Source organism: Anomalospiza imberbis, chromosome 2, assembly GCF_031753505.1.
Source record: "Anomalospiza imberbis isolate Cuckoo-Finch-1a 21T00152 chromosome 2, ASM3175350v1, whole genome shotgun sequence".
NCBI classification, from domain to species: domain Eukaryota; kingdom Metazoa; phylum Chordata; class Aves; order Passeriformes; family Viduidae; genus Anomalospiza; species Anomalospiza imberbis.
The window spans coordinates 31,373,252-31,400,781 of NC_089682.1; the positions used below are offsets into that span (position 1 = coordinate 31,373,252).

Below are 27,530 nucleotides of genomic sequence, written 5' to 3' on the forward strand. Positions count from 1 at the left end.
ACCCTTCCTGAAAACCACCCACCCTTATGGGGTCTGATGGGACCCCCTCCTCACCCTTCCTGAAAACCACCCACCCTTATGGGGTCTGATGGGATCCCCCTCCTCACCCTTCCTGAAAACCACCCACCCTTATGGGGTCTGATGAGATCCCCCTCCTCACCCTTCCTGAAAACCACCCACCCTTATGGGGTCTGATGAGATCCCCCTCCTCACCCTTCCTGAAAACCACCCACCCTTATGGGGTCTGATGGGACCCCCTCCTCACCCTTCCTGAAAACCACCCACCCTTATGGGGTCTGATAGGATCCCCCTCCTCGTTCTTCCCAACACCCACCCACCCTTATGGGGTCTGATGGGATCCCCCTCCTCGTTCTCCCCGACACCCACCCACTCTTATGGGGTCTGATGGGATCCCCCTCCTCACGACACCCAGCCTCTGTCATGAGAGTCCCTGACACCCACCCACCCTCGTGGGGCTCCGGGGGTTCAGCTCTGGTTTAACCCCCCCAGCCACCAAAGCCCATCTGTGGAAACAGTTGCTGATTCATTTGGACCCAGCTCCTCTGGTTTTTGGGGGGCACGAGTTTCAATCCGCAGTGTTTACTGTGTAAATACGGCATTTTTCCATAATGGAGCTATGTCTTGGCAGAGCAACGCTCTGAATATTTAATTCAGTCAATGAGGTTTTCTTCCCTGTCTTCGGAATGAAAAAAAAAAAACAAACCAACCTAAACAATGTCTCCTCCTTCCTTAGCGGAAGGCCTCTATCTCCAATACTGCATTCCAAATCTTTCCCTTGGAAGAGTTTTCTGAAAAAAAAAAAAAAAAAGCTCCTTTATGAGATGCTTTGTGTAATCCTGGGTAGATACTGTGTGATCTATGACATAATGAATAGGTGCAAAATATTTTCTGTCTCAGGGCGGGGTATTTGCTCCCTCAGCCACCTTTGGTCTGTGGTAGGAGATGATTAAATACTAGTTGGTTTTATTTTTTGGCCGAATTAGTTGTATCTTGGTGTTTCCTCACTTAGATGTGGATGAGCTTGGAGATAAGGCTGCTGTTGAAAGTATTTACCTGTACATTGGCAATTTCCTTTAGTCTCTTCCTTGAATCATTCTCTTTTTTATTTTGTGTTTTTGGGGTTGAAACAGTTCTTCTCATATCAGGGATTTGGGGAGCATGAATGCAACTTGATTATTTATTATTTTTTGGGTAAGTCACCTGATCTGCTTGGTAAGGTGCTATTTGGCCAGCCATTTTATGAGGATTTTGGATGAGGGTCATGTGTAGAAAATGCTGGGGGTTTTCACAGTTTTTTGTTTGGTTGTTTTTGTTCCCAGGTATTTGATAACAGGAAACTGAAATACTAGCAATGCATTTGCAAAATCCTTGGCTTGTTTACTTGTATTTCTGAGCTTCAATATCACAAAGCTTTTCAAATACCTCCATGGAAGGTTGTGGCACCTGGTGCAGATCTTAAATCTCAGCAGCTCTTCGTTCACACGTGGATTTCTTGTCTCCTCTAGCAGACATAACGTCAGACATCTGCTTCCTCTAGGATTTTTTTTTCCCTCTCAGCTAATCATCTGTTTTTATACTGGAAGGTTTTAAATAATTCCCAGTCACAGCATCAAACCTAGGGAGGAGAGAAGGGATTCTGTGGGTACAGCACAGCGAAATCCTCCTGACTGAATATTCCCAGCCCTGCAACTGCTGCCTGGGCTGGGGCTTAGGGATGGGTGGGAGCTGACTGGAATGCAGGGTGGGCTCCAGCCATGCCTTTGCCTTTGTCTGGGATGCTGGGCAATGACTCCGTGCCAGCTCCGTGTCCGTGCATCCCGCGGGTGCTGCAGCGTGGGCATGCTCCGACACGGCGCTCCATGAGTCTGCCTCCGATGGAGACACATCCCTTCCAGGATTGAAGCTCTTCAGATGTCTCTGTCATGATGTCATTCCCTGCAATTTTTTTTTTTTTTTTAACTGCCTAAAGGATGCAGAACTCTCGTTCCAAGTGGCTCCTGGAGGAATAAATGCCCTCGTGATATTTGGAGAAAACTGCGGAAGAATCTGGTGTTGCAAAAAGGGAGCTGGAGTGGGCTGTGCTCACACCTTGTTGTTCTTTGTCTGGAAGGTTAAGGGAGATGCAGAAATAAAAGTTTTTAGGATAGCAGCTTTCCTAACCCAGGAGATCTTTGTACAACTGTTGCGCTGGATTGCAGCATTTGCTTCCTGTTCAGATGAAAGGTTCTCTGCCCTGTTGGAAGGCCATAATTAAAGATATGCTCTGGCTCTGGTGGGGAGGCTGAGTGCTCTGTGTTCATCTACATCCAGGGACTTCAGGATGACAAGTGAAATGGTACAAAGGGCTGTGATGGCCATTAGCTGCCTCAGCATCCAGAGCTGGCTGATGGCAGACCTGTGCTGGCTGTACACAGCCTCGCCAGTAAATGTGTGTCTTATGGCTGAGGAAATCTGAGCTGCAGTTCCTTACTGGGCAGGCTTTGCAGCCCTTCCACGGGAGATCTAGAAGCATCCCTGGGCGTTTTATTTCCATTTGAGAGTGGGATTGCCCAGAGGATGCAGTGTGTGGTTTTCCCCGCTCTCCTCAGCCATGTTGTGGGAGTTCAGTGCCATATCCCTCAGCATTCGCACGGACTGCAGTGGCTCTGCCTCATGCTGTTCAGCACTAGCTGCAGATGCTCTTTCCCCTGCTAAGATGCTGATTTTCCTCGCTCCTCAGTCCCCTAAATCTCCTTGTCTTTGGGGCTTGTGTCCGCCACGCCCCTCCCAGGCCCAGCCTGGGGACTTGCTGCATGTGCTGTGGGTGCATCATGAGCCTGCAGCATCATCCGTGCCCAGCCAGAAGAATCTTCTCCTCTCTTTCCACCTCTATTTTTATTAACTTGCACAGGGATACAGCATTGGCTGGCTAGGAGAAGGCAACTTCACCAGCATTCTCCTTAATTGAATTACTTTTCTCAATGATTGAAGATTATACAGAGTTTAGCAGTTTTAAATATGCTAATCTTTGTTAAAAAGGCAGGGAGAGCTCTGAGTGCTGAGGGATTAGATAGAGCTATTGTGTGTGGGGAAGTATGTTTCTTACTGCCTTTGATCTGGTTTTATCAGGTGATTTTCATCAGTCCTTATACCTCAAGTTTAAGGAATTCTGATTTCTGGGTCACCTCAGGGAGTGGACACATCACCTACATTGGGGTAGCTTACAGTAAATATGACACAGATTCAAATATTAATAACCTCTTTAGTTGTGCTTTGCACAGGAACATCTCTACTTCTTAATAAATGGATTTTTTTTTGATTGAGTGGGCAGAAGTGAATGCTGGGGCACTGCAACAGAAATATTTGTTCATCATGTGAGTTTCTACTGCAGCTTTCATTGGTGAGCAGGTCTGAAGGGCACCAATGTGTACAGAAAGCAAAAGAACTCCCTGTTGTCTCTCTGCCAGCATTTCTGCATAAGATCTTGAAGGAAATTAGAACCAGTTGCATTTTGTTTTTTTTTTTTTAATCAAGAGCTGAGATTTTTAATATTGAAAACCCACTGATAAGTGCAGTGTAATAACTTCAGAGGTATAATTGTTTGGAAAGCACTAATGAGCTGTTCTGTTGCGTAACGATGTTGGTACAGGCACTGCTGAGCAGTGTGATGTGTCTCATTAGATAACTGGGGAGCTGCAGGTGCTCCGTGTGTGACATGGGGCTGATGTAGCACTGCTCACAGCAGGCACAGACTCATCCCTGTGCTGCCTAAAACTCCCTTGTTTCTAAGGGATTCACAAGCTCCAGAGAGCCATTACCTTGTTGCACTGGTGGTTTAAAAGCTTATCTCCTGCCCTCCGGGTAATTTCCTAACCTTGTGGTTTTCCTGTGGCTGGGCCTTCAGATATTTGGGGTTCTGTTTGCACTGTATGTATTTTCCATGAGTTTCTAAACTTGGGCTTCACATCTGGAAGGGGAATATCAGCAATGCATCCCAGCAAAGGGGGATTCAGGCAGGAACACCAGGAGGGCTGTGTGGATGGACAAGGAACTCCTGGACAACCTCAAACCCAAAATGGAAGGGTGGAAGTGGAGGCAGGTTGCCCGGGAGGAATGCAGAGAAATTCCTGAGCAGCCAGAGATCAGGTTAGGAAACCCAAAGCCCTGATAGAATTAAACCTGGCCAGTCATCAGGGGCAGCAAGAAAGGCTTCTGTAGCAATAAAGGAGGACCAGGAAAAGTGTGGTGTCTCTCCAGAAAGAAACAGGAGGCCTGGTTACCCAGGGTATGGAGAAGGCTGAGGCGCTCAGTGACTTTCTTTGCCTCAGTCTTCACCTGTGTTCCTCAGGGGTCAGTCATGGGATCAGCACTGTTGAACATCTTTGTTGGTGACAGCTCCCTTCCCACCCAAACTGTTCTGGGATTCTTTCACAGTGCAATGTGCTTGGTGTCTGATCCTTCCTCGCTGTCCTGAAGATCTTGAGCTCCACCATTTCTCTTCTATCTCTTCTCCATCGCTGAAAAATCCCTTCAGCAACGTGTGGAAGAAGCACAGAGAAAAAGACATCAGTGTTTTGTGGTGCCTGTTCTCACGGTGCCTTTTGATCCCTGTCTATTTGTGGAAGCCTCTGAAGGAGCTGTGTCTGTTCTTGAAAGGAGGAGTAGCTGTGCCTTTCTGAACTCTGCTGTGCTTTTCTCTCTGCATCTCAGAAATAATCTGTGAGTTGGAAGGAAAATGATCATCTTTATCTTTTTCCTTGATGTGACATAATGGATTTTCTATCTGCAGCTCTTTGGGTGGTGGTGGTACCTGGCATGGGATCCAGGTTCTGCAAAGCAGATGCCTGAAAGCTTTTGCTGGAGCTGTAAGTGGGACTAATGGAGAAACAAAGGCAGGGAAGCTCATCTGAGCCCACCTTAGCAGATGATGTGGCATTTGGGAATTATCAGAGCCAACAGCCATTTCTCTCAGCTTCAGTGATGGTTAAAAATCTGTCTCCTGTAATCAGTCTGTGAGGAAAGAGCTGCCTTTTAGTTACCTGCTAATTTAGCCCAGATGTTTAAAGGCATTTTGTTGTGTTCATGCGTATACAAGTACCTGTTATGTACACTAATGATTATAAAACCCCAAGCCAGCCAACCAGAACAATCCAGCTAAACCCTTCAGTGCTTTGAAACGTGGCTCAGAAAAACCCACAAGTTGCTGCCTCAACATGAACACCATCAGATTTTTCAAGTTAACCTCCAAAATGTACCTGTGAGGCCTGTAACCTGTAAGAACAGTAACATTGTGATACATGAATGTTTCTGAACAGGCATGGAAAGGCTGATCCATCTCTCCCAGTATGGAGCAGTGAAAAGACCTCTGAGATCATTGGGTGCAAGCCTTGGCTGATCAAGGACTTGATGATCTTGGAGGTCTTTTCCAACCTCGATGCTCCTGAGCTTCTGTTAAAGCACTGTTTTGAAAAATAACAGATATCATCAAAATGGTGATGGGTTTGACACGTTAGTATAAATTATTTATGGAAGTAGTTTAAATGAAAAATGTGTGTCTTGGCAAACAAACAGCAGCCAAAATGTGGACTTGCAGTGAAAGTCAATTTTTTCAGGTCTCTTTGCTTGATTTATTTACTGAGCTCACAAAAGTTGACAAGCTAAATGAATTCTTTGTTTTCTCCTCAGCATAAACCGAACTCTTCTGGCTCTAATATTATGAAAGGCCTAGGGACAGTGAACAATTCCATCAATTATTTTATGTCAGACATTTTCCTTTAATGTTCAAACCATGTTCTGGAATATTTGAGTGATATTAACTGGAAAAGGTGACTTTTTTTGTGCATTTCAGTACTACTTAACTCTTACCCAAATTAAACTTAGTGCATCACAAGAAAAAGATAATCTGGGAAGCAAATATTGTGTGAAACTAAATGTAAATAAATTCGGTGGGAGCTACAAGTTGTCAAGCCTCTTGCTTGCTTCTGGCTGCCTCCTGTTGGGTCTGGCAAAAAGGAGCTTTGGGAAGGAAGTCTTTATTCATCTGTCCAGCACAATAGTGCATTTAATTAATTTGACTTCTTAGAGTGAGGGTGTAACTTGCCTGTTTTTTTCCCCTCATTTGTGTGTCCTTTCTGCTGGACCTGTAAACCAGGATGGGCACGTGCTGATGTCACCATGGCAGCTGCTGCCTTTTGAACAAGCAGGGATTTTGGGGCTCACTTGGAAAAGTCTCTGTGCCTCTCACCCACGACAGCTGCTGCCACTTGAACGAGCAGGGATTTTGGGGCTCACTTAGAAGAGTCTCTGTGCCTCTCACCCATGGCAGCTGCTGCCATTTGAATGAGCAGGGATTTTGGGGCTCACTTGGAAGAGTCTCCGTGCCATGAGCAGCTGGCAGTATCCCCTGGAGATGACACCCAGCTATTCTGAGATTTGCAGGCTCGTAGTGTTCTCTCATCCAGACGTGTGTAGGTGTTACCAACACACAGAATTAAGGCTTTGCCATAACTCTAAATCATACTTGCCCAGAATTGAGAGAGTTGGGGAGAAATACTGGAGCAATACTGATGGGCAGTATTTTGTCTTCAGGCAGAACCAGGAAGGGGCAGCTAAACGTGCTAATGGGAAAATGTCTTCACTTTCAGTTGGTCTTTTCTCTGTCTTGAATTGTGACCCTTTAAACCTCTGTACTATTAACATTTGCACCATATAGATGAGTGCCATTTATCCTGCTAAGTGACTTTCCTTTAATGGCTTGCTTCTTCAGGAGCAATCAGCAATTGCTGCAGAAAAAACCAACCCACTCCAGCATTTCTGTAATTAATGCAGGGGCCAGTTTATTCCATTCCACTAAATGCTTCCTGCTGTGCTTCCTGTCCATGCCCCTGTCTAGGTTTGACTTACAGCAAGTTAATTTTCATAATGTTCTTGATATGTGCAACACAAAGAGAAGGGGGATTAAAAGTGGAATAGCTGTGTAGCTAAAAGGAGAGGGGCCCTTGGAGTGTGCAGCATCCCTGGAAAAGCTCCAAGCAGTGGCTGATGCAGGATTGACAAGATCCCTGTCAGTGTGGGCTTTAGGTATCTGCTGTTGGAGTTGGGAAAAGTGAATTCCTGTTAACAGGTTGGAACTTTAGTCCTTCAGAGGCTCTGGAGCTGCACAGGAGTGGGCAGACAGCATTGGATTAATGTGAGTGCAGCAGTGTTTCTCTGCAGCTTCCTTTTTTTTTTTTAATGGGGATGTTGCCTTTTCTGGGCGTAGAAAATACTCATTCCTGTCCTCCCCTGCTGGTACAGAATTGGCTGTGAGAACCCTTGGTGTCAGTGACTGGAGGATTTTTTTGAATGGCCTGATGGAAGGAATGCTTGGTAGAGAAATCTGAACTGGCTGGGTGGTGGACTCATCCAGTGGATGTCTGAGTGGTGGAGGAGATGGAGAACATTCTCTTTTGAAGGTAGTTCTGACTCCTTTCTGACTTTCCTCAGCAGCAGTAGGCAGATGTTCATGCTAGAAGGTGTGCTGCCTTCTTTGTCTTGTCTATAGTACCTCATTGTTTTTTCCCCTTCCCCTTACTTGATTCTGCAGCAGCTTTTGGGCATTTTGTCCATGGCTCACTCAAAATGGCTGAGAAGTCACTTGTGCCCACATCAAACCCAGAATGGCTTTCCTCAAGTTGAGCTGGTGCTGCTGATTGGGATAAAGCCAGAGGTGAATCCTTCAGCAGCAGCGGGACACAGCAGGAGGAGGGGCTGATGGCTGAAGACAGTTGGAGTATCATTACAAGGAAATCCCAATCTTTTTGGTTTTTTCCTTTTTTTTCTTCTTGACCTTGGAATGCTTCACAAAGAGGTTTTCACAGGGTTGGTCTATCCCAGTCTCTCACTGCTGAACTCACTCACTGGTTCTTGTAATTTCTTCTCAGCTTTTCCAGCTGCCCCTTAAATATTAAATATTTATGTATTCAAATCATAATGATGTTCCTATTCTTTCTGTTCTTCCAGCTTCCCATTTTTCTTCCCTAGCTGAGTTATCTTTGGTCTTTTTTCACTGTGCAGTCATCAGAGTGGCTTTTCTCCCCCACTGTACAATTGTGACCATAATTCTCTTCCACTTTTTTATTTTTATTTCTAAGTTGCTCTTAAACCACAGTGACTCGGAGAAGAGGATAGGTTTTTTTCCCTGATACTGCATAAACAGTAGGCAGATCAAACGCTTGTGTCCCATAAAATTGACCTCTTTATTTGGATGCTGTAGTGCAACAGCAGACTTGAAAAAAGCTTTTCCCAATAAAAAAAGCTTTTCCAATCTTGGTATTAAAATATTTCCCCCCCCGTGGTGGAATGCAGAAGGCTCATAGGTTGCCTCTGTTTCTAGGCTTGGTGGACTCTCTGCTGTCACGGTGAGTAATTTACAGTTAAAAATAAATTCCTTGGCCTTGGGAATTTTACATTTTCGCTTAAAAATGCAAGAGAGATTTTAGGAGACTCAAAAGGAGCCTTGTGTGAATTACTACACATTGCCTCCAGTAAATCCTGCCATCTAGAGAAAAATTTCCCTGGGGGACTGTATGGCTGATATTTTAAATTTGGTTGTTTAGTCTGTGCAAGCCTTGCATGACTGAGAGCGAGGCAGAGATTTGAGATCTGGTTTTGCCTGCCTGGTTCCAGATCCCAGGAAGAGCAAAATCTTTTTTAGCTTTACCTTTTGGAAACTGGAGGAGCTGAAAAAGTGTCCTACATGAGATGGTTTTAAGATGTCTCAAAACACCTCTGTGCTTTTGCCTGGATTTGATGCTTCTCAGCTGGTTGCCTAAAGACCTGAGTCCAGAGCCAACCCTGTGGTGCACTTAAAACTGGTTTTAGGTAGGGCAGCCTGAAGACCCCAAAATATTTTCTGTGCATGTTTTTACAAGGAATTTCTCAGGTTAGAAGCAAGTCTTAGAGAATAAATATTGCACTTAAATAGGAACATAACTAGTTTATGTCCTTAATATGAAGGAATTGTTTTTCTGGAAGATATTGCTGGAGGAGAGTATTTATTTCAAGTTACTGTATCCCAGATGGAGTGTAGATAATTCTTATCTAAAGAATTTTCTGCTTCAAACCCAGTTTCTCATATAAACACTTTTTTTTTCTACAGTTGAATCCCACAATTCCTTCTGGAATATCCATTCATCTAGAAAAGATCAGCATAAAACACCAACAGAACTTGTTCTATTTATTACTTGGAACCTAATTTCTACCTTTTAATGACTAGCTATTTTTATTTTTAAAATTCATAGAGATGAACATCAGACCTTGGGTTTGCAGACCCTTCAGGCTCCGTGGCCTCTTCCCAAGGCATTTGTGAAGCACAGCTGGGAAGGAACAAGTTTATTGTCAGCTGGCTGAAAATCCTTATGGAGAGGTCAGTGTCTCAGTTAGGAATGAGTTAGAGAAGAGGAAGATTTTGGAGGAGAAGTTTCCCATTTAAAAGTTGGGAATTGATGTAATGGTTTAACATCCTTTAAGCTTGGAGTTCCTAATTTGCAGCCCAGGCAGTGCAGGCAGCAGGAGCATCAAATGTCTGCTGGCTCTATCCTGCCCCAGTTCTATCAGTTCCCAGGAGAAGAGCTGGGGCAACTCAGGAGCAGGAGATGTGAAGGAGAAAAGGACAGTGTGGTGTCAGGATATCCTTCCCTTGAATCCTTCATGTCAGGAATTTGTAGGATTGTGCTGCCTGGACCCATACAGGTGTCTGAGGAACCCAGAGCCTGCAGCTCACTCCTTCAGCTGTGCTGATCTCAGTTTCTACACGCTTTGGGTTTCTGTTGCTAAAAACCAAATTGTGGTTGGGGATTTTTTGGTCCAAAACCCCAGGATTCTGTGCTGCCTTGCCCACTCCCTGGTGTCCATGTCCTGTGTTGTACACCAGCTGTTTTCCCTCTGCCTGGCCAGGGAGTTCCATCACGTGCACAAACCCGTGTGTGTCGGTGCGGCTCCGGTTATTTTCGCAGCAGTCCCCAGGTGTTCTCCACAGCCATCCCTGTCAGCTTGGATCAGCACATGCCTGGAGGAGAGCTGTGCCTAATGAAAGTATTCCATGCACTTTTTTCCTTACAAGTTGCCTCTTCCTAAGCCAGGCTGCATTGACCTTAAATCGGGATGATTTTAGGATCTTGCCCAAACTTGCTTCTGAAGAAGCGCTCACCTGTGTGCCTGCCTGGAGAATGAGTTTGGGGGAGCTCCTGTGGAAGCTGTTCCCCACCTCCTGTGTGGAAAGAGCAGAGGACAGCTCCTAATCCTTCCAGTGCTGCCCAGGAGATGGTAGGTTGTGGGAATCAGATGGAATCACTGAGGAGAATGCTATATGGAGCTCTTGTCCCCTTCTTCCTTTTCTTCTTTTTCTCCTTCTCCTCCTTTTCTTTTCCATTTCTCCTTCCCCCAGCAGGAAAATTGTCACCACAGTGTGAGAGAGCAGAAATTTCTTTGTGGCAGTGTAGGGAGTCAGGAGAGGAGGGAACAAGAAGAAGCATTTGCTTGTTTTGCCAGTGGGATAATGGTGCTGGGGAAACATTAGGCAGAATTTAGCTGAGTTAAAGGATGGAGGGAAGGGGATGGTAATCCCTTGCATTTTAATAGGTCTCCTGAAACTTCTCTAATTCCTGGCTGGAAGTGGCTGACTTAGCAGTGCTTGTTGTGCTTTCAAGGGCAAAACATCTTTGGGAAGGGAGCAGGAGCTTGTTCCAAGGGCTCCATTTGGCATGTGATCCAGGGAAGCAATGCCTGGATTCCCTCAGCTGGATGCTGGCATCTAGTGGTTTAGCTTGCATGGGGATAATGCTCAGTGCTCAAAGCAGGGAATGTTTCCTTTCAGAAATGCATCCTCAGGTGGCTGCTCCCTGCTGCCTCTCTCTCCTGCCTCAGGAATATAATTCTGAGGAATCCCGGAGAGTGTTTCCATATTAGATGATGCATTAGCCTATCATTTGCAGTTTATTTTGTTGCGGTGTGTCTCCTCCCTCCCAAAGGTAACCCTCTCCCCCCGCCCCAACCCCCATGAGCCCTGGCTGTGAGACAGGGGGTCCAGGGGGTCGAGTGATTGGCAGATTTGAAAGATACCCCCTGCCCCCTGTGGCTATTGGTAGACCTAAGTGCCCCTTCTCCCCTGGCACCCCTCCCCCTCACCTGGTTGGTGGCTACCTGTCCCTGCCCCTCCCCTTACCCCCGGGTTAAAAGGACAATCCAGCCACGTGGCCGGCCCTTCTGTTGGAGCTGCCACCAGGTCCACAACTCTGTAGCTGAAATAAAGACTCTGGATCAAGCTCTAGCAGAAGTGCCTCCTTTCTTCACCATCGCCTGAAGCCTCTCCACTGAGGAATATCGCTCACAGCCTCTGAGTAACCCAAGGGTGTCACTGGGGAGGAAACATCCCAGCTGCCGCCATTGGACTCAGCAGCAAGGCAAGCCCGGGCAGGTCTCTGTCGGAATATTGGGAACCCCAATATTATTTAACAAAAGTTACTTTTGGGAAACACTGTTCTGTTTGAGAATTTTGATACAGATTTCTGTCTAAACTGCCCATGAATATGGTTTGTTATGGGAACAAATACTGTGTTAAAGGTATTTAAACCAGAATTTCATAATTATGTTTTCAGTGTCTGCTTCTTCTTTCCAAAATGGTTTGGCAGCATTTAGTTTCTGACTTAAATTGAGCACATAAGGTGGCTGTAAATTTGCAATCAGTTGAAGGGATCCCTCATGCTTCAGGTGATGGAGGAGCTCTTGTCTCCTTCCCCTATTGCCCATGTGGAATTTGTGCTTTCCAGAGCCACTCCCCACCCTTCCAACGTAATGTCTGTCCAGAGTGGCTTAATTACTTTTGCTACTTCTCCATATGTGGCATTTTATTTCTTTCAAGCCTTTTACAAGCAGATAAGTAGGTATTTAAAAATAAAATACTGGGATGTAAAAATTGGATCTTATGAGTGTTTAATTACGGAAGGTCTCCTGGTGGGTTTTTTTTCAGTCCTGCACTGGTTTTTAATGGAAATTTGGAATGATAGAACCTGGGTGTAGTAGATGCTTCAAAAGGTAATTTCACCCCCATGGGCTTTAACTGCCAGCATATATAAAGTGAATATTGAGCCACCCTTGCATGACAATAATAAAATTTCACTATTGGGCTCTGAAACTTGGGAGGCCAAATTTTTGTGTGAGAAGCAAGTGGAATGGAATGGAGTGGAGTGGAATGGAATGGAATGGAATGGAATGGAATGGAATGGAATGGAACGGAATGGAATTGAATTTTTGGAGGTGTCTCTAAAACCATTAAATTTGTCTCATTGTGCTCACAGCAAAGCTGTAGTAACCTGGGATAAAGTTGAGTTGTTCTGAAATTTCAACCCAAACACTGCGATCCAGAATCCATACTTCGTCCAAAAATTGAGTTGCTGAGATGATGTTTATCTGGAGTGGTGCTGTTGGGATTATTGGAGCAATAATGAGCAGGCTGTTTCAGGAAGAAGGAAATAGTAAATGTCACCTGTCAAGATGTCACTAGCCAGGATCTATCACTGTTCCTCCTTCCTTTCTCCAGTCATCCTCCAACTCCTCTGCTTCACAAATATGCTCTTAAATATGTTTTTTTTTTCTCACAGAAATGTGCTTAGAAATACCACCTAGCTAAATGCTGCGGATAGAATCCAGTCTAGTTGTGGAATACATCTTCCCAGGGTGAAACCCAGTGTTTAAAACCAGAGTGAGGAGTCCAAAAGAGGTGACTTTGCAAGAACTGCTGCTGTTCATCACCTTCAGAAAAAATCATTTCTGAGATGCAGGAGCAGCTTCCCAATAACATCTCCTGCATGGAATGTCTTCCTCTTTCCAGTTTGTGCTGCACATGCCAGCTGAGTTGTTGATCAGGTCCACCTGGAATTCCCACAGCTCAGAGCTCCTTCCTTCACTCACTGTGCCTTGCCCCTGAGAAATTTTGGGTAGAGACTGCGGTCACATGGACTTCTGGACTAAATCTTCCTTCTTCCTTAGCTCCACAGTCATCCACACCTGGTCAGAAGATCCCTGGCATGTGCTTTACAATATTTCCAAGTTCTTCTGTGTGTTACCAGTGCTTATGGCTGAGGGTTCTGAGGCGTTTTGTGAGCAGTAAGGATAAAATCCTTTGGAGAATATTTGAAGCCTCATTGGAAACTATTTTAAAAACCTTAACTATGTAAGATAAGAAGGAAAGCAAAATCCTCAGGCTGTGGTGAAAAAAAAAATCCTCGTGCGTCTGTAAATTTTGAAGTTTTTCTTCATTCCTGGCAAATAATGAGAGACTGCTCAGAAGTCTTTGAAATGTAAAGGTGCCCTGTGAGTACCCTTTAGTTAATTAACCAAGTGATATCCATGAAAACATGAGTGTATCCCCCACAATTCCTGTTCTCTGGTTGGTGTTCAACTCATCCCCATGGAAATGAAAGGCATCCTAATGTGCATTTCCCTCACAGCCACTGTAGTGTAGATCTTAGCTATCCACTCTGATCCCTGTCCTCCAAAGGGCCAAGATTTCTGCCCTGATGCTGTGGCACAGGATGGGACACAGCTGGATGCTCATGGTGTCTTTTGGCCTTTCCATGCTTTTGTCACACTTGTCCTGCACCTCTTAGAAGTCAGAACCACTGGGGACCTTTCCTTTAGGTGCTTTGTCTCATCCCTTAGGGCTTGGGAAAAATTCTAGGGTCTCCCTGTTCTTTTGTTTTCCTTATCTGCACAGTTCCTCCAAATCTTGATCTTCTGGTTACCTTATCTTGGGTTTGTTCTTCCTGATTTGAATGAAACCACATTTACCACACAGTGCAGCAATTGGCACGTGAGATTCCCTTCCTGCTCCTGCTTTGCCCTGTTGTTCCAGGAGTTCACATGCATGTTTCATTTACCCCATTGCAGCATTTGGGTTTCAGCTCTTCACAGGATTCCAAGGCTCTTCCTCCAAGCCAAAACTCCTACTTTGCTTGGCTATGGGAAGTTGAAGACGGTTTCTAGCTTCCGCACCAGTTTAACTTAAATTAAATTAAATAAAAAACAAACACCCAGCATTCAGAAATAGGCAGGACTTTACTTCTGCAGACTTCAGTTATCTTCAGCTATATTTAATCAGAATATTTGCCCCTTCTGTATGAAATGATGGGAGATTCAGCACTCTGAACATGAGAAATGGCAGCTTTTCCTCCAACAGAAGACTGGGAGTCTGGCTACTCACGTGGCATTGTGTCACTTCCCAGAGGCTTGGTGTTATTTTGGGGGAGGAGAACTGGGATTGCCTGGAGGTCTTCCACTTGTGACACTCCTTTTGGCTTTGTTGCTTTTAAAAACCTTTCAAACTGTGAAAATAGCACTGGTTATGTTACAGGCTTGGCTTGGAATTCCTCTGCAGAAAACCAGACAAGAGATTTCATCTCTAGAACATAAGGTGCAGATTTTAAAATGAATTTTTATGGCTGTGCTTAGGAGGTAGCATTTCCATGTTTTTTTATTTTACTATACTGACAGAGTAATTGAATTATTATATTTAATAGATCTGCTCCTTCCTGTTCAGCAGTGAGGGGTTGACTCTTCTTTATTATTTTCTACAATGGGATGGTAAAAAACGGCCCAGTTTTTATATGAAAACTTTTCAGTGTGCACCTTCATTGTTTAAAAGAGCTCCAAGGTGTGATTTTGAGACAGAACCAGAGGCTGACCCGTTTTTACTGTTTCATTTCTTTATGTCTGTGACTGAGCAAACAGAACAAGATTTGTTTGCATTGTGCTCTTTCATTTATTTCCCATTTTGGGAGGAAGAGTCAAGCTAATTACTGACAAAACCCACAAGAATAAATGAAGCTATTTATCACTGGGTATTTTTGTCCCTGTCACAAGGCTTGGTGCAGATCCCAAAGGAAATCTTGCCTGTGCATTAATAATCAGGGATATTGTTCTGCTTTTATCAACTCTGCCAGTGCTGATTAGGATTTGCTTAGCGGGAAGGAGTTCTGAGTTTGTCATTAAACTTGTAATGAGCCTCCACACATTTTTATTGATCTGTGTGATCCTGTCACGTCCCAAAATGCAAAGGGGTGCTTTTCCCAGCTTTATGTGTCCAGGCTGTGCCTTCTACCTTGGGGTCAGTCATGATCAGTCTTAACTTGTGCCTTAGTTTATTTCTGAGAAATGCAGATACCAGCTAAAACTAACTGGCATCTCCCTCAAGAAAAGAGTGTGTAGTGCTAAATAAAACAGGATTCTAAATTGCCTATACACAGCTAACAGGCTGATGTTGCCTTAGAAAAAGATGGATAATACAAAATACTCTCTTCTGCCTCTTCCTTTTCCCTTTAGCTACTGCTGAGCTTTAAATACAAGTGACAATTCTCTGCTTCTCTTGCTGGTTTTAAAATGCCCAGGGACTGCATAAAATACATCCATATGGCACTGAATGCTTGGATCAGTGGCAGAGCAGGTTTTTTTCTGGTTGTCCTTCGATGTGTAGCTGTCAGCTGTGAAACCCTCCTGGGTTTTTACATAGTATGCCTGGGAATGGTTGTGTTAAAGGAAGGATCCTTTGGGAGAATTGCTGCTCTGCTTGTTAGAGGCAATTTCTTGTCCACTGGAGATGGACCAGTAAATACCAGTGAGCCAGCTCAGCTGCCTGAGTGGGAGGAGGAATCTTCAGGTGAGATGTGACCTTGAAGAACAAGGGACTTTCCCTCTTGTCACTGTCTGCTCACATCTTTTGCAGTGGCAGAAAATAATGTTGGGGTTCCCTTGAGGAAGGGAAGTTCCTCCTGAGCTGTTTAGAATGCAAACCGGAGCAGGGAGCTTGGACAGAAAGATCTTTAAAGGTCCTTTCCAACCCAACCCATTCTGTGATAACTGTTTTGCCAAATATTTGAAGCAAACCTACAGTAGTGTACAGCAGGAATTAGACCAGGAAAATGTATACTGCAGGATTAAGAATAAAATGAAAATTTTCTCATTTAAGGAAAAAGAGAGCAGGTTTTTGATAACTTTAACTGGCTCTGGATTCCTAGCTACAGAGACTAATGTTCAGCTAGATTTAATCCCAAGTGTTTGTCTCTATCCAGATGTATATCTAATCTAAAGCAAGGCTTAGAGCTTTAAATTTAAGACGTGAGCCGGCCTTGAGCTGGTAGATTTTGAAAAGCACCTCTTGGAAAGAAAGAAAAGAAATCCTCGATTTCTGCATTATATTGAATTCGACTAAAAAGTTGGGGAGTGGAGTTACAGGCCCTGCTGGGCACTGCTGTCAGCAACACCCTGGGAAAAAAAAAAACACTTTCTAGGTCAGAAAAGTGCATCAGCCTCCATTTTCTTCTGTCTTGGATGAATTATTGTGGAAAACAACACTGTGAATGTTCTCTGAGGTGCCCAAAGAGAAGAATGAATGAGAATTAATGAGCTTTTCAAGCTAACACATATTTTCATAGTCATCTTTTTTATAAGGCAGTTACTGAAGTGTTAATCATTTGATTACTGGTTGTTGTAGATAAGGGAATAATTGGTCCCTTTTTGTAAATTATGGAAATGCCTGACAGGAAGGGGCAGGCATGAAAACTTGTTTCCATGGATTATTGCCCAGAGAGATTGACTGGAACTAAAACCCCTTTGCTCTGATGACAACTGGGTGGCAACAAAATTCTGTTTCCTATTTGCTTCTCAGTAGCAAGGGCGGGTCTTTAAACACGATCCCAAATGTGTGTGAAACTTAATTTTTGGCATGGCTTGAAATGAGTATTATGGATTTCTTTTAGAAGCCATTACAAATGAGCCTTTGGTGGTGGCCAGGGAGAAGGGCTGAGTCTCAGTGTCACTCTCCTGAGTGACAAACAGCTCTGGTGCTGTTTGAGGACATTTCCCTGCGCCTTGAGGAGCTGCACTTTCCTGTTTTCCTGGGCCTGTAATGAATAGAGCAGATATTTTTTGGTGTAACTCTTAGGAAAATCAAGTTATACCCTCTGTCTTGGGAAGAAAAAGCATGAGAAATGCAGGATCAGGCAGCTTTTTTCACATCCTTAGAGTTTAAAATGGTGCTCCTGTGCAAAGGGTCTGGCTCCTTCCTTTGTATCCCCGTTCTTGCAGCACGTGGGAACGAGCTGCAGATGATCCCAACCATTCCCTGAACAGCTTTCTGTGTGTTCATCTGCTGGGTAAGTGTCATTCCTTGTTATTCCCTGTTATATCAAGCCAGTTCACTCCACTCCATGCTTCCCTTCCTGCTGCTCTGCACCAGACACTCATAAATATTCATGTGCACTTCCCACCATCCATTTAGGCTCCTATCCCCGGCTTAGGGTCTGTTCCAGTTTGCTAAGTGCAGCTTTTTTTACCAGTGCTGAGGGCTGGCTGGGGAGCTAAAGGCTGATGTCACACTTTCTCCTTTAGGAAGTTGCTGGGATGTTTAGGCTTTAAAAGGTTTTGCTCAGAAATTCTCCCATCATGAAGAGCAGACCGAAGTTCAAGGCACCTGATTGTCACAGGGTAAAAGGAAAATGGAAATTTCCTCAGCAGCAGCAAAATTCTGTTTCTTACTTCATTAAATGAGTAAATCTTACTTCATTAAATGAGTAAAACTCATCTTTTCACCTTCAGCTCTAATAAAACTGTCCCATCTTGCCTCGAAAATACAGTCCAGATAGAATCTTTGTAAGAACTAAGAGAATTGAATTTACAATGAGCAAATAATCAACTTTTGGTTCAGGATCTCTCAGTACTTTAAAATACTCAGAGCTGTGTATAGAGGGCAGAGGAAAGAGGCAAATTTGGTTATTCCACTGGTTCATTGATCACATGTTGCATTTCATTAAATTCATCCCCATTTTGTGGGGAGCACTGGACTAATAGCAGTGCTATTAATGATCATCTGGAAAGGGGTTAAAACCTGGGCTTTAAAAAAATAAATTAATTTTAAGAGGCTCAGCACTCTCCCATGAATCATGGAATCCTAGAGTGGTTTGGGTTGGAAGGGAACTTAAAGATGATCCAGTGCCACCCCCTGCCAGGGGCAGGGACACCTTCCACCATCCCAGGCTGCTCCAAGCCCTCTCCAGCCTGACCTTGGACACTTCCAGGGGCATCCAAATACTTCAGGATTACCTTGAGCTTCCAAAAGTCTCTCTTGTTCTCTGGTCGGTTTCTGTAGAGCTTTTAATTGTGATTGTTTCTTCTATGAATAATCTTTGAATTACTGTCGTGATGGCTGTGAGAAGTTACCTCTTATGGCTTTATCAACTGCTGGCTAAGAAATGGAAATGGAAAATAGGGAAAGGCCAAGTCCACCTTTTCCTGGAGCTCAGCAAGGCTGAGCAGGCTGCTCTGGGAATGGAATTGGACTGTGGGAATCCTGCACTGCCAGTCCCTGGATTCTGTGTGTTTTCTCCTCTGCTCTGTGGGTACAGACCAGCCATTCTCAAATTGAGAGCTCCAGGCTGCCAGCAATCCCTGAAGCCAGAGTAATTGATCCAGAACTATATCAAACAGTTTTCAATAGTGCTTTTAATTAAAAGGCAAAACAAAAGCTTTGTTATGGTGGTGACCTGAAAAGAAATGAAGGATTGGCAGGGATTCATTGGTCTAAAAAGGCCAGCTGCAGTTGTTTGACATTGTTATTGATTGTGTCTGCCTTTCTAGAGTTCCTTTTCAAGGTAGGATGCCATAAAACCTCCACTAATAAACTGCCAAAACCCCCTTTTGGAGGTGGTTGCTCTGCTGCTGTCTGTCCTCCTTTCCCCTACAGTCATGGACAAGCTGCTGCCAGCAGCATCCTCGTGGCTGTTTTTTATTGGAGGAGGCTCAGAGCAGGTTCTGCAGCCTGTGTCTAAGTTCTTGGAGGACTTTGCCTTATTTTGGGGCTGAGGTTTTCCAGGTGGGTGTTGTTTGCAGCCCTGTGAGAGATGCTGGATCCCCATTGCTGGAGGGATTTAAAGCCCTGTGGATGCAGCACTTGGGGCCATGGGTTAGTGATGTTCTTGGCAGTGCTGGAGGAATGGTTGGACTCCATGATCTTGGAGGGTTTTCCCAACCAAAATGGTTCTATGTTTTGTTTTCTTGCATTTTGAAAGTATCTTTGTGGATACTACAAAATGTGTCCTGAGCTGCCAAAGAAATACCTGAATACCAATATTTGGCACCAGCACGTTGTGTGCAGGCTCCTCAGTGGCCTGTGTTTCTGTGGGAAGCAATGCAGCTGCAAATGTCCTTTGTCAGAGGAGCTGCTAATAATAAAAGAGAAGGACTAGAAGTGCTGGAATTGTGCTGAGGGGACTTTGTGCTCAGAGGGTGCTCCCTGTGCTCTGCGCCCTCCGAGCTGGGCGCATCTGCGGTCCCTGCTTTAATTTCCGTTGCTTGATCTCCGTGTTTGATCTCTGCCACGAGCTCCAGGCCATTGTTTGTTCCTCTTGGAATGGGTATCAAACCCAGAATCAGCTAAAATCAAGGTGAGTTGTTCTCTGGGAGGAATGAAGTGAGATCTATTTAAGGTAGAAAGTGACGGAGCATCTCTCGAATTCAAAAAGCAATATAAAGCAAACCTAAATTGTTCCCTGTTTTTCTGGGTCTTGTTTCCCTGGATAGTCTACATTAATTTCCTAAACAGAATCTTAAATAACAAAGCACATCTGTATAATAGGACCACAGTATAATTTATAACCTAGATCTTTAACTAGGCTGGGAATACATTATCTTAAAAGGGGCTGTTTGAACCATTTTGTTTATACTACTTAGAGGGATCCATGCATGGATTTCAAGAAGGTTTATATTTTGCAGACTTTCTACTAATTTTAGTTTTACTTGATTTAAAAAAAAAATTGAGGACTGAAAACTGTAAGGAATTGGCTCAGTTGGTCCTTTGGTCTGATCTCATCTCCCATCAGGAAAGAAATGGCAGAATAAAATAGGTTTGACAATAAAGCAGGAATGGAATCAATAGTGAAAAAAAAATCAGGGTAAAAAATCCTTTAATTAGAGCCAGGAGATGGGACCTCCTCAACTGTGGCTTTTGCCACTGCTCCCTGGAACTAGACTGGATTCCATCCTCCAGGTTCCTCACTGTGACTGATACAAATTTCATCTGACTGAGAATTCCTTGGATGAATGCAGTCTGCTGGCTCTGCCAGTACCTTTGGATAATGAATGAGTTTGGTTCCTTGCTTTGAGGGAACCAGGTGAAATTTCCATAGTTTGACAGCGAAGAGCAGAGGAGGATGGGGGGTGTTTTTTTTTTGTTTTTTTTTTTTTTTTTTTTTAAGAAGCTGCTTTAATCACTTTAATACAGCACTTCTGTTACCAGTGCTTGGAATGACATACCTAAAAATATTCTTACTGGCTCATACAGATCATTTAAAGTCAACTCTGTGCATCTTCCTTTTGGGGCTTCTTTTTAAACACAAATCTAAAAATGGTTTTGAGGCATTCATAATTCAGTATATTGTTCTTAGTAATGCTTTTCCTTTTGGTGCCTTGGGTTGGTTTTTTTTTTTTTCCCACAGCAAAATAATTCCAGTGAAGATTTTGAGGTGAGCTTATGTATGAAAAAAAGTTGTAGTGTCACTGGGGTTTATCCTTCAATCAAATCTGAAAGGAGTCACGCAAAGGGCAAGTGAAATTTTGGGATTACACAGTGAGGAGCAGGCTTTCCTCATCTTCCTCCCGTTACCTCTGGCTTTCAGCAGGTTGGATCTCTTAGCCAAGGCTGCTTTGAGAGCTGGAAGAGGCCAAGGGCAGTTTTCCAGTTGAACAGTCTGGATGTGTTGATCACTTTTAAGGTTATTTTGCTTTCAAGATAACTCTTGGGTTGTTTTTTTTTTTTTTTTCCTGATTGCTGATGCTTTGAAAGTTCTGAACAACCACGAGGATGAAGTCAGCGATTTAAATGTGGCTTCTCCAGAAGAATCCTTGGAGAGGTTGTGAATCTCTAGTATGATATGCCTAAGAAAATGAGAGGGGCATGTCAGACCCGCTCCTCGTGCATCACACAGTCCAAGTGGCACAACCCCAATTACTTTTCCTTGCAGGTCACTCCTAGCTAGTGCCTGAGCCCTTTGCAGACTCTGGCAACAAATGACCTTCTAATCCTGTGCTGGCAGGGAGGTGATTTGTGTTATCTGAGGGGTCTGGGCCCTCCTCTCCAGTGCCTCGTTAGAGCATTCCACACGCGCTGTGGGAGTCCACCATGGATCAGTGTCACTCCTGAGGCTGCTGCTGGACGCCTGGATCTCCCCAGGAGCAGTCAAAAGGCAGCCTGCAGGAATCTGATGGAGCGACCTTGGAATGTCTCCAGCGGCCGCTGTCAGATCAAAGTGGCTGGAAGCACGAGATCAGCGTATTGATTCCATCTTGCGGCTGAGTTCTCGCAGTGAAATCCCTGCCAGGCAGTGGCTTCAGGCTCCCAGACAAAGGGGATCGACCCGGTGACTCCATGAGCTGAAGGCTTGGAATTCAGCCCCTCCTGGTTCATGGCAATTCCACTGGTAGGATCTTCACAACTTCCCACTCAGTCATCTCTGGGCACTTGGCTCTTTGCTGCCACAGTTGCTGCTGATTCAAGAGGGTGTTGGTGTTTGGGCATCTCCTGGTTTCTGTGCTGAACCAGTCATCAAACCTTTCCTTTTAGGAGTTCCCTAATTTTATCTCTCTGAACAGCCAACTTCTTGCCCCAGAACATATGGGAGCACTGCAGCCTTGCAGAATTCATGGGGATGGGGTGAGCAGCCAGTTCATGATGGGAGCTACCAGATCCAGATTCTTCCAGAGCTGATCCAGCTGAAGAAAACCATCTGAGCAAGTCAGATCCGAGCTTAAAAATCCCTTTTGCAGCTGGATCCTTTCAGAAGTGTGATAGATGATAGAAGGTGCTCTGAGGGCTGGAGCCAGGATGGGAGAGCTGGGGGTGCTCACCTGGAGAGGAGAAGGCTCCAGGGAGAGCTCAGGGCCCCTTCCAGCACCTGAAGGGGCTCCAGGAGAACTGGAGAGGGACTTGGGACAAGGGCACAGGGAATGGCTCCCACTGCCAAAGGGCAGGGATAGATAGGATATTGGGAAGGCATTCCTCTCTGTGAGGATGAGGAGGCCCTGGCACAGGGTGCCCAGAGCAGCTGTGGCTGCCCCTGAATCCCTGGAAGTGTCCAAGGCCAGGTTGGACAGTGGGGCTTGAAGCATCCTGGGACAGTGGGAGGTGTCCCTGCCCATGGCAGGGACTTGGGATGAGCTGGTCTTCAAGGTCCCTTCCAGCCCAAAACCTTCTAGGATTTTATAATCACAGCAACTACTTAATGTTTGAGGCACAAGTGTGTGATTAGGAGCTGTTTGGTGTGGATTTTGTTGGATGGAAGGCTGGAAGGTGTCAAGAACTCTTCTGGTGAAGCCATTGTTCAGCCTCTTAATGACAGAAAAATGTCCATAACTGATGTTCAGGCTTGGTGTTGAATCAAATGGCTTCTTTGGTTAATCACTTCTTTACTTGGCTTCCCTCCTCTTCAAAAGATGCCTTGCATGCAAATTCCTAGACTGGAGTGACATTGACAACTCTGTGTGCCAGGGAAGGGAGAACTGCCCAGCTGAATAAGTTATTTTGTGGTTCAGTTACCTCAGTTTCCCAGTTCTGTGCCCTTCCTGCTCGGATTGTGTTGGACTCAGCTTTTAGCTGTTAGATCTTGATCTACAGAGGGAAAAGTGGCTGGAGACAACTTTCCCTGAGCAGTAAGTCACTTCTGCCCCTCACCTTTCAGCTGCTTGCTGTGAACTCTGCAAGCTGCCTGTTTTTTTTTGCCAAAAAGTTCCTTCTCAGCTCCTGAATTATTTGAGATTTTCCCTCGCTTCCTGTAGCTGTCAGTGTGTCCAGTCACAGCAAACCCCATTCCCAGCATTTCCTCCCCCACCTCTGTCCTCCAAGGATGTGCTATTGACCTTTTTCTTGGAGTTGTACCAGCAGCATACCAGGAATATTTTGGCCTAAAGGATATTTATTGCATTGCTGACTAATGCTGCCCTGGACCTACTTGTGTGTGGAAATTTTTCCAAGAGATTAAATTAACTCACTAGATTAAAAAAACCCCAAACCAGCATCTTAATGAAACAAAGCTGAAGTCTTGAGTGTCTTATCTGTTCCTTGGGCTGTAACCCCCGAATTACTTATCCAGTTGTTTCCCATCTGGATTTTAAGCAGCTGGTTGTTCTTGTCTCCCGTGTATTACCTTGTTCTGCTTCTCCCTGCTGAGCTTCATTTGCCTCCTGAGGTCATTTTGGCATTTTCCAAGATGAATTTGAATTCTGAATCTGTCCTCTCCCTTGCTTGCAGTCACTCCCAAATTAATGCCTTCTGGGAGTTCGAGAAACATACGGCCAGCAAGGCAGAACAGAAATTAGAGATACAGTGGGAGCTGTGGGCTTTCCTTTGTGCCAGGATTTCTAAAAGGAGTCAGTTTGGGTTTTTTAAAAGGAGGAATGGCAATGCCTCAGTATTCATGGAATTAAAACTGTGAGCAGTTGGTGTTAATACCATCTTGATCTGCTGCCTGTCAACATAAACCTGGGTCTGTTCAGAGAAGAAATGTCTTGGAACTAAGTCCATTAGGATGCTCTCTCCAACTGTTGGTTGAAGCAGATATTTAAATATAAACAAGCCGAGCAGTACCTTATTTTCCCCCTCTTTTTGTGAAATGAGTGAAGGTAGGGTAGGGAGACTCCAGGAATAAACAGAATATGTTCATATTTTATGATTTGTGGATAGATCCCATCCAAGACATGTCACTCAGAAGGGAAGAACTTTCTGGAACACTTTATTGTCCTTCAGGGGTCGTGAGTTACCAAAACAAACAATTTCCTGGGTGAGGTTGGACCCGTGAAGAGTTAAATGTGGCTGTTTGCATCAGTGGCCATGTGAGGAAAACCAGCTTGTTTGTGATGCTGCAAATCAATTCCTGGGATTCAGCCTGTGCTGCAGCGGGAGGGGATTGGGTTTGCTTGTCTGTGTCTCCTGAGGGTTGTCACTGGGCCTGGAATGAATCCCTCCTCTCCTCACAGCAGCTCCTGGCTGTTTGTCCTGCACCAGCTCAAGCTGTTCAGCACATCCATGGGACAAATCTGAGTAAGGGATTCAGGAATCATTGCCATCTGGGATGTGCTGCTTCCAAAAACCTACTCAGTGAAGGGAGTATTTGCTCTACCTTTGTGAAGGCAGCTTTTTAACTTGGTGGGAAACCTGATTCTGCTTCTGGAGCAGAATATGTTAGAAATTCACATGGGAGTTCAGATTTTGACTTGGGAAAATCTCACCCCTCAGAGGCTGCCTGCTGGATTCCTGTTTGTTTAGCCTTTTTCAGGGTTAACTGAGGATGAAAATGCTGCTTAGTGGGATACTGGAGATTTTGGTGACACTCCTATGTTAAGATCTAAAACAAATAAACAAAGCCCCCCCAAAACTCACCCCAGAAATCATAGAATGGTTTGGGTTGGAAGGGACCTTAATCTTGCCTTAAATCCCTGTGTTCACTGGATGGCCACCTCGGCAAAGAACTGAAATCCTTGGAATATTGCTTGGAGAACACAAGCTCTGCCTCAAGCACTCTTTCTTACCTTTTATCTGCACATGAAGTGTTTAGTGTCCAGCACAAGTCACACAGTTCCTCTCCTCTGCCACTGGGAGATGACAAATTCCAGCTGCAATCAGGTTGGAAAAAACACTAGGAGGTGATGCTGCCCTGAGAAACTTCAGTTGCTTCCTAAATAACTGGCCTACAATTAATAGGATTTATACACATCAAAATGAGGCAGCTGGAGATGTTCCAGTTCCTGTGGATCTTGCTGATCCCTCCAGGTGAAGATGTAGGAGAAGGAAAAAGCCTATAAAATATGAGTTAGGTTTTGGCCCAGCTCTGCTTTGGTGTTTAGAGGAGTAGAAAAGTAAGTGTTGTGAGGATGATGGGGTCTAAGAGTGAGTAAATCCCATGTTTTACAAGTGAGAAGAACTTTTTGTTGCTAATAATTAGTTATGGGGGCTGTTATAATTTAGTGCAACTAAAATTACTGAATGACTTGGTAAAAAACAGAGTAATGAAATTAATTTTCATCTCAAATCACAAATATTTAAGAGTAAATCTGATGATTGGGAATGATACAGGAAAAAAAAAGCAAATAACTGCTCTTGTCCTTGTGGGAAGTTTAAGTGCACACAATGGATCTGTTGGACACAGTAAACCATTTTTAAATCACTTGCTTAAAACTTGCTCGGAAACTGGTCCTTGAATCCATGGTTTTTTCTCTTCTTTTAGTGGGGAAGACTTCCTTGATCACCAGGTTCATGTATGACAGCTTTGACAACACCTACCAGGTAAATGAATCCATATTTTTGTCTTGTGTAAGACTCCTCTGCTGCCGTGTCTTCCATTGCAGGAAGAGTCATTCCAGATGAGTTGGGGCACTGACCATGGAATTGCCAATTGTAAAATCTTAATTTTAATCACCAGCCAGAGTAGCACTTCTGGGTTGGATTCTGCTCCAGGAGTTTACCTGCTACTTGCAGCAGGATGAGCTGTGGTTCTAAAGGAATACCCAAGGCACAGCCAGGGAATAGAAGTTGTTAAATCTGCCAGTTTTTTTTTTTCCCCCACCATTTTCTATCAGACCATCACAGATCTAATCCCTGTGTGTGGATAACATAACAGTTACCCAGCTTTTTTAAACAACAAGTTGACACAAGCTAGAAAATAATGCAAAATGTAAAAAAAAAAAAAAAGGAAAATTTAAGCTGTTCAGAAAACAATTTTCCAAATTAGCACAGTGCATTCCAGGAGAACACTCAGTGTTGCCCACTCCCAGAATTCAGATATAAAAGTACTTCAGTTTCCTGAAGTGTGTCTCCTCCAAGCAGGACATGTTTCATGACTTGGTTACAGCGTGGTGATGTTCTGGATACACAAAACTGAGAAAAATCTCTTCCCTGGTGCCTGGGAAGGCTTTTTTAGGGGGGTGGGAGGAGGAGGTAGTAGGAAAAAAAAAAAAAAGGGAAAACATAATTCTCCTTTTCCTCAGTGTCTATCCAAGGATCTCATCGAACTGAGATATTTCCCTCCTGCCTCCTTCAGTAATTCCTCCTTGCTGCTGCTAGGAAAAATGAGATGGGAAGTTCTCCCTGAGCTGTGGGAAGAGCCACGTTTCCACAGTGTGGGAGGGCTGGAGCACACGTCACTGCTTCCTCCCAGATTCCTCCCACTGTAATTACATGGACATTGAAGGCAGTTCTTTTATTTAAGCTGGGATTTTATCCTCTCCCCCAGTATTTTTCTTTTAGGAGTGCTCTTTTTCCTTACTGAGTTTGTGTCCCAGTTCCTCCTTGAGGAGGTTTCACCCTGTGTGCTTCAGGATGTCACCATGAAAAGGTGGTTTGATGTAATACATTCAATGATTACAAAGCCAGTGAGAGGCACTTGCAACAGTGAGAAATCCTAAGGGCTTCCAAGATAACTTGGATTCAGGCATCAGTGCTGCCTGCCCAGTTTGTGTGTTAATGGACTTGGGTCAGAGCCATTCATCCAAACCCCTTGATTTTCCTGGAGTTGTGCCTGAGGTGGGGCCATACCTCCTAGTGTGTGCTGTAGCTGGAAGAAGGAATCAGTCACAAAGCTCCAGGAATTTGGCCAAAATCACACTGCCTGTTGGTGTCAACCCAAAGCAGACATTTTTGGATGCCCAGGATTCTCTAGAGACCCCTGAGACCCCAGTATTAATGCACCTGATCATGGGTGACTGAAGTAGGAGGTGAGTTCAGGGATAATCTGCTTGTTCTGGACGTTTCTGGCAGATTTTCAATGCATATTTTTCTGAAACCTATCATTTGAACATGGGGTTTTTATGTTCAGCTGTTAAAAATAGAAAGCTGCCATTTAGTAAAATCCGTGCTGTGCATTGGATTCCTTCTGCTCGCTGCTGGATGAGAGGAATTCAGCTGTGTCCCTCTGTCTTATCAGTAAGAACTTGCTGTGCTGTGTCAGAAACCCAAACACTTGCAATAAAACCGTGTGATTGGAGGTGTTTATTTTACCAGGATTCATTCCCCTCCATGGACATACTGGGAATGATTTATTTTGTGCTGTGACCCCACATGTCACATACCATAGAAGATCTCTTTCAGTAAAAGTCTGGTATATTGAGCATTGCTGGAATCCACTCCTTGATAGTGCTGCTTCCCTGTGTTGTGGTAGGACAGGCTGGGAGAGGAGAAGGCTCCAGAGAGAATTCAGAGCCCCTTCCAGTGCCTAAAGGGGCTCCAGGAGAGCTGGAGAGAGACTGGGGACAAGGGGGAATGGCTTCCCACTGCCATTAAGATGTTCTCCAGGAAGCTCCCACTGGTGTTGGGAAGTTTGGGTGCAGCTCTGCTGCTTTAGGATGAACCAAGCTTTAGTTAGGGGTCATGTAGGTGTCTGCCTTAATCTGCCTGGAAGAGTGAAGATCCATGGACATACTTGGCACTTGGGAAGAAGGCAGTGTGCCCACATATCCTG

The 27,530-nt window shown here is 44.5% G+C and overlaps 1 protein-coding gene and 1 long non-coding RNA gene across 3 annotated transcripts in view; both read left to right on the forward strand.

Moving 5' to 3' along the window:
* Positions 1–27,530, forward strand: part of RAB6A (RAB6A, member RAS oncogene family) — a 40,415-nt gene that overhangs the window by 495 nt on the left and 12,390 nt on the right. For both annotated transcript variants that reach the window (XM_068180396.1, XM_068180395.1), the window contains exon 2: positions 25,302–25,360. In XM_068180396.1, coding sequence (XP_068036497.1) covers positions 25,302–25,360 — 59 coding nt within the window. The remainder of the gene's footprint in view (positions 1–25,301; positions 25,361–27,530) is intronic.
* Positions 256–12,983, forward strand: LOC137468571 (uncharacterized). The gene is made up of 2 exons (XR_010996033.1): positions 256–10,305; positions 12,714–12,983. It is a non-coding gene; the product is annotated as an uncharacterized lncRNA (long non-coding RNA).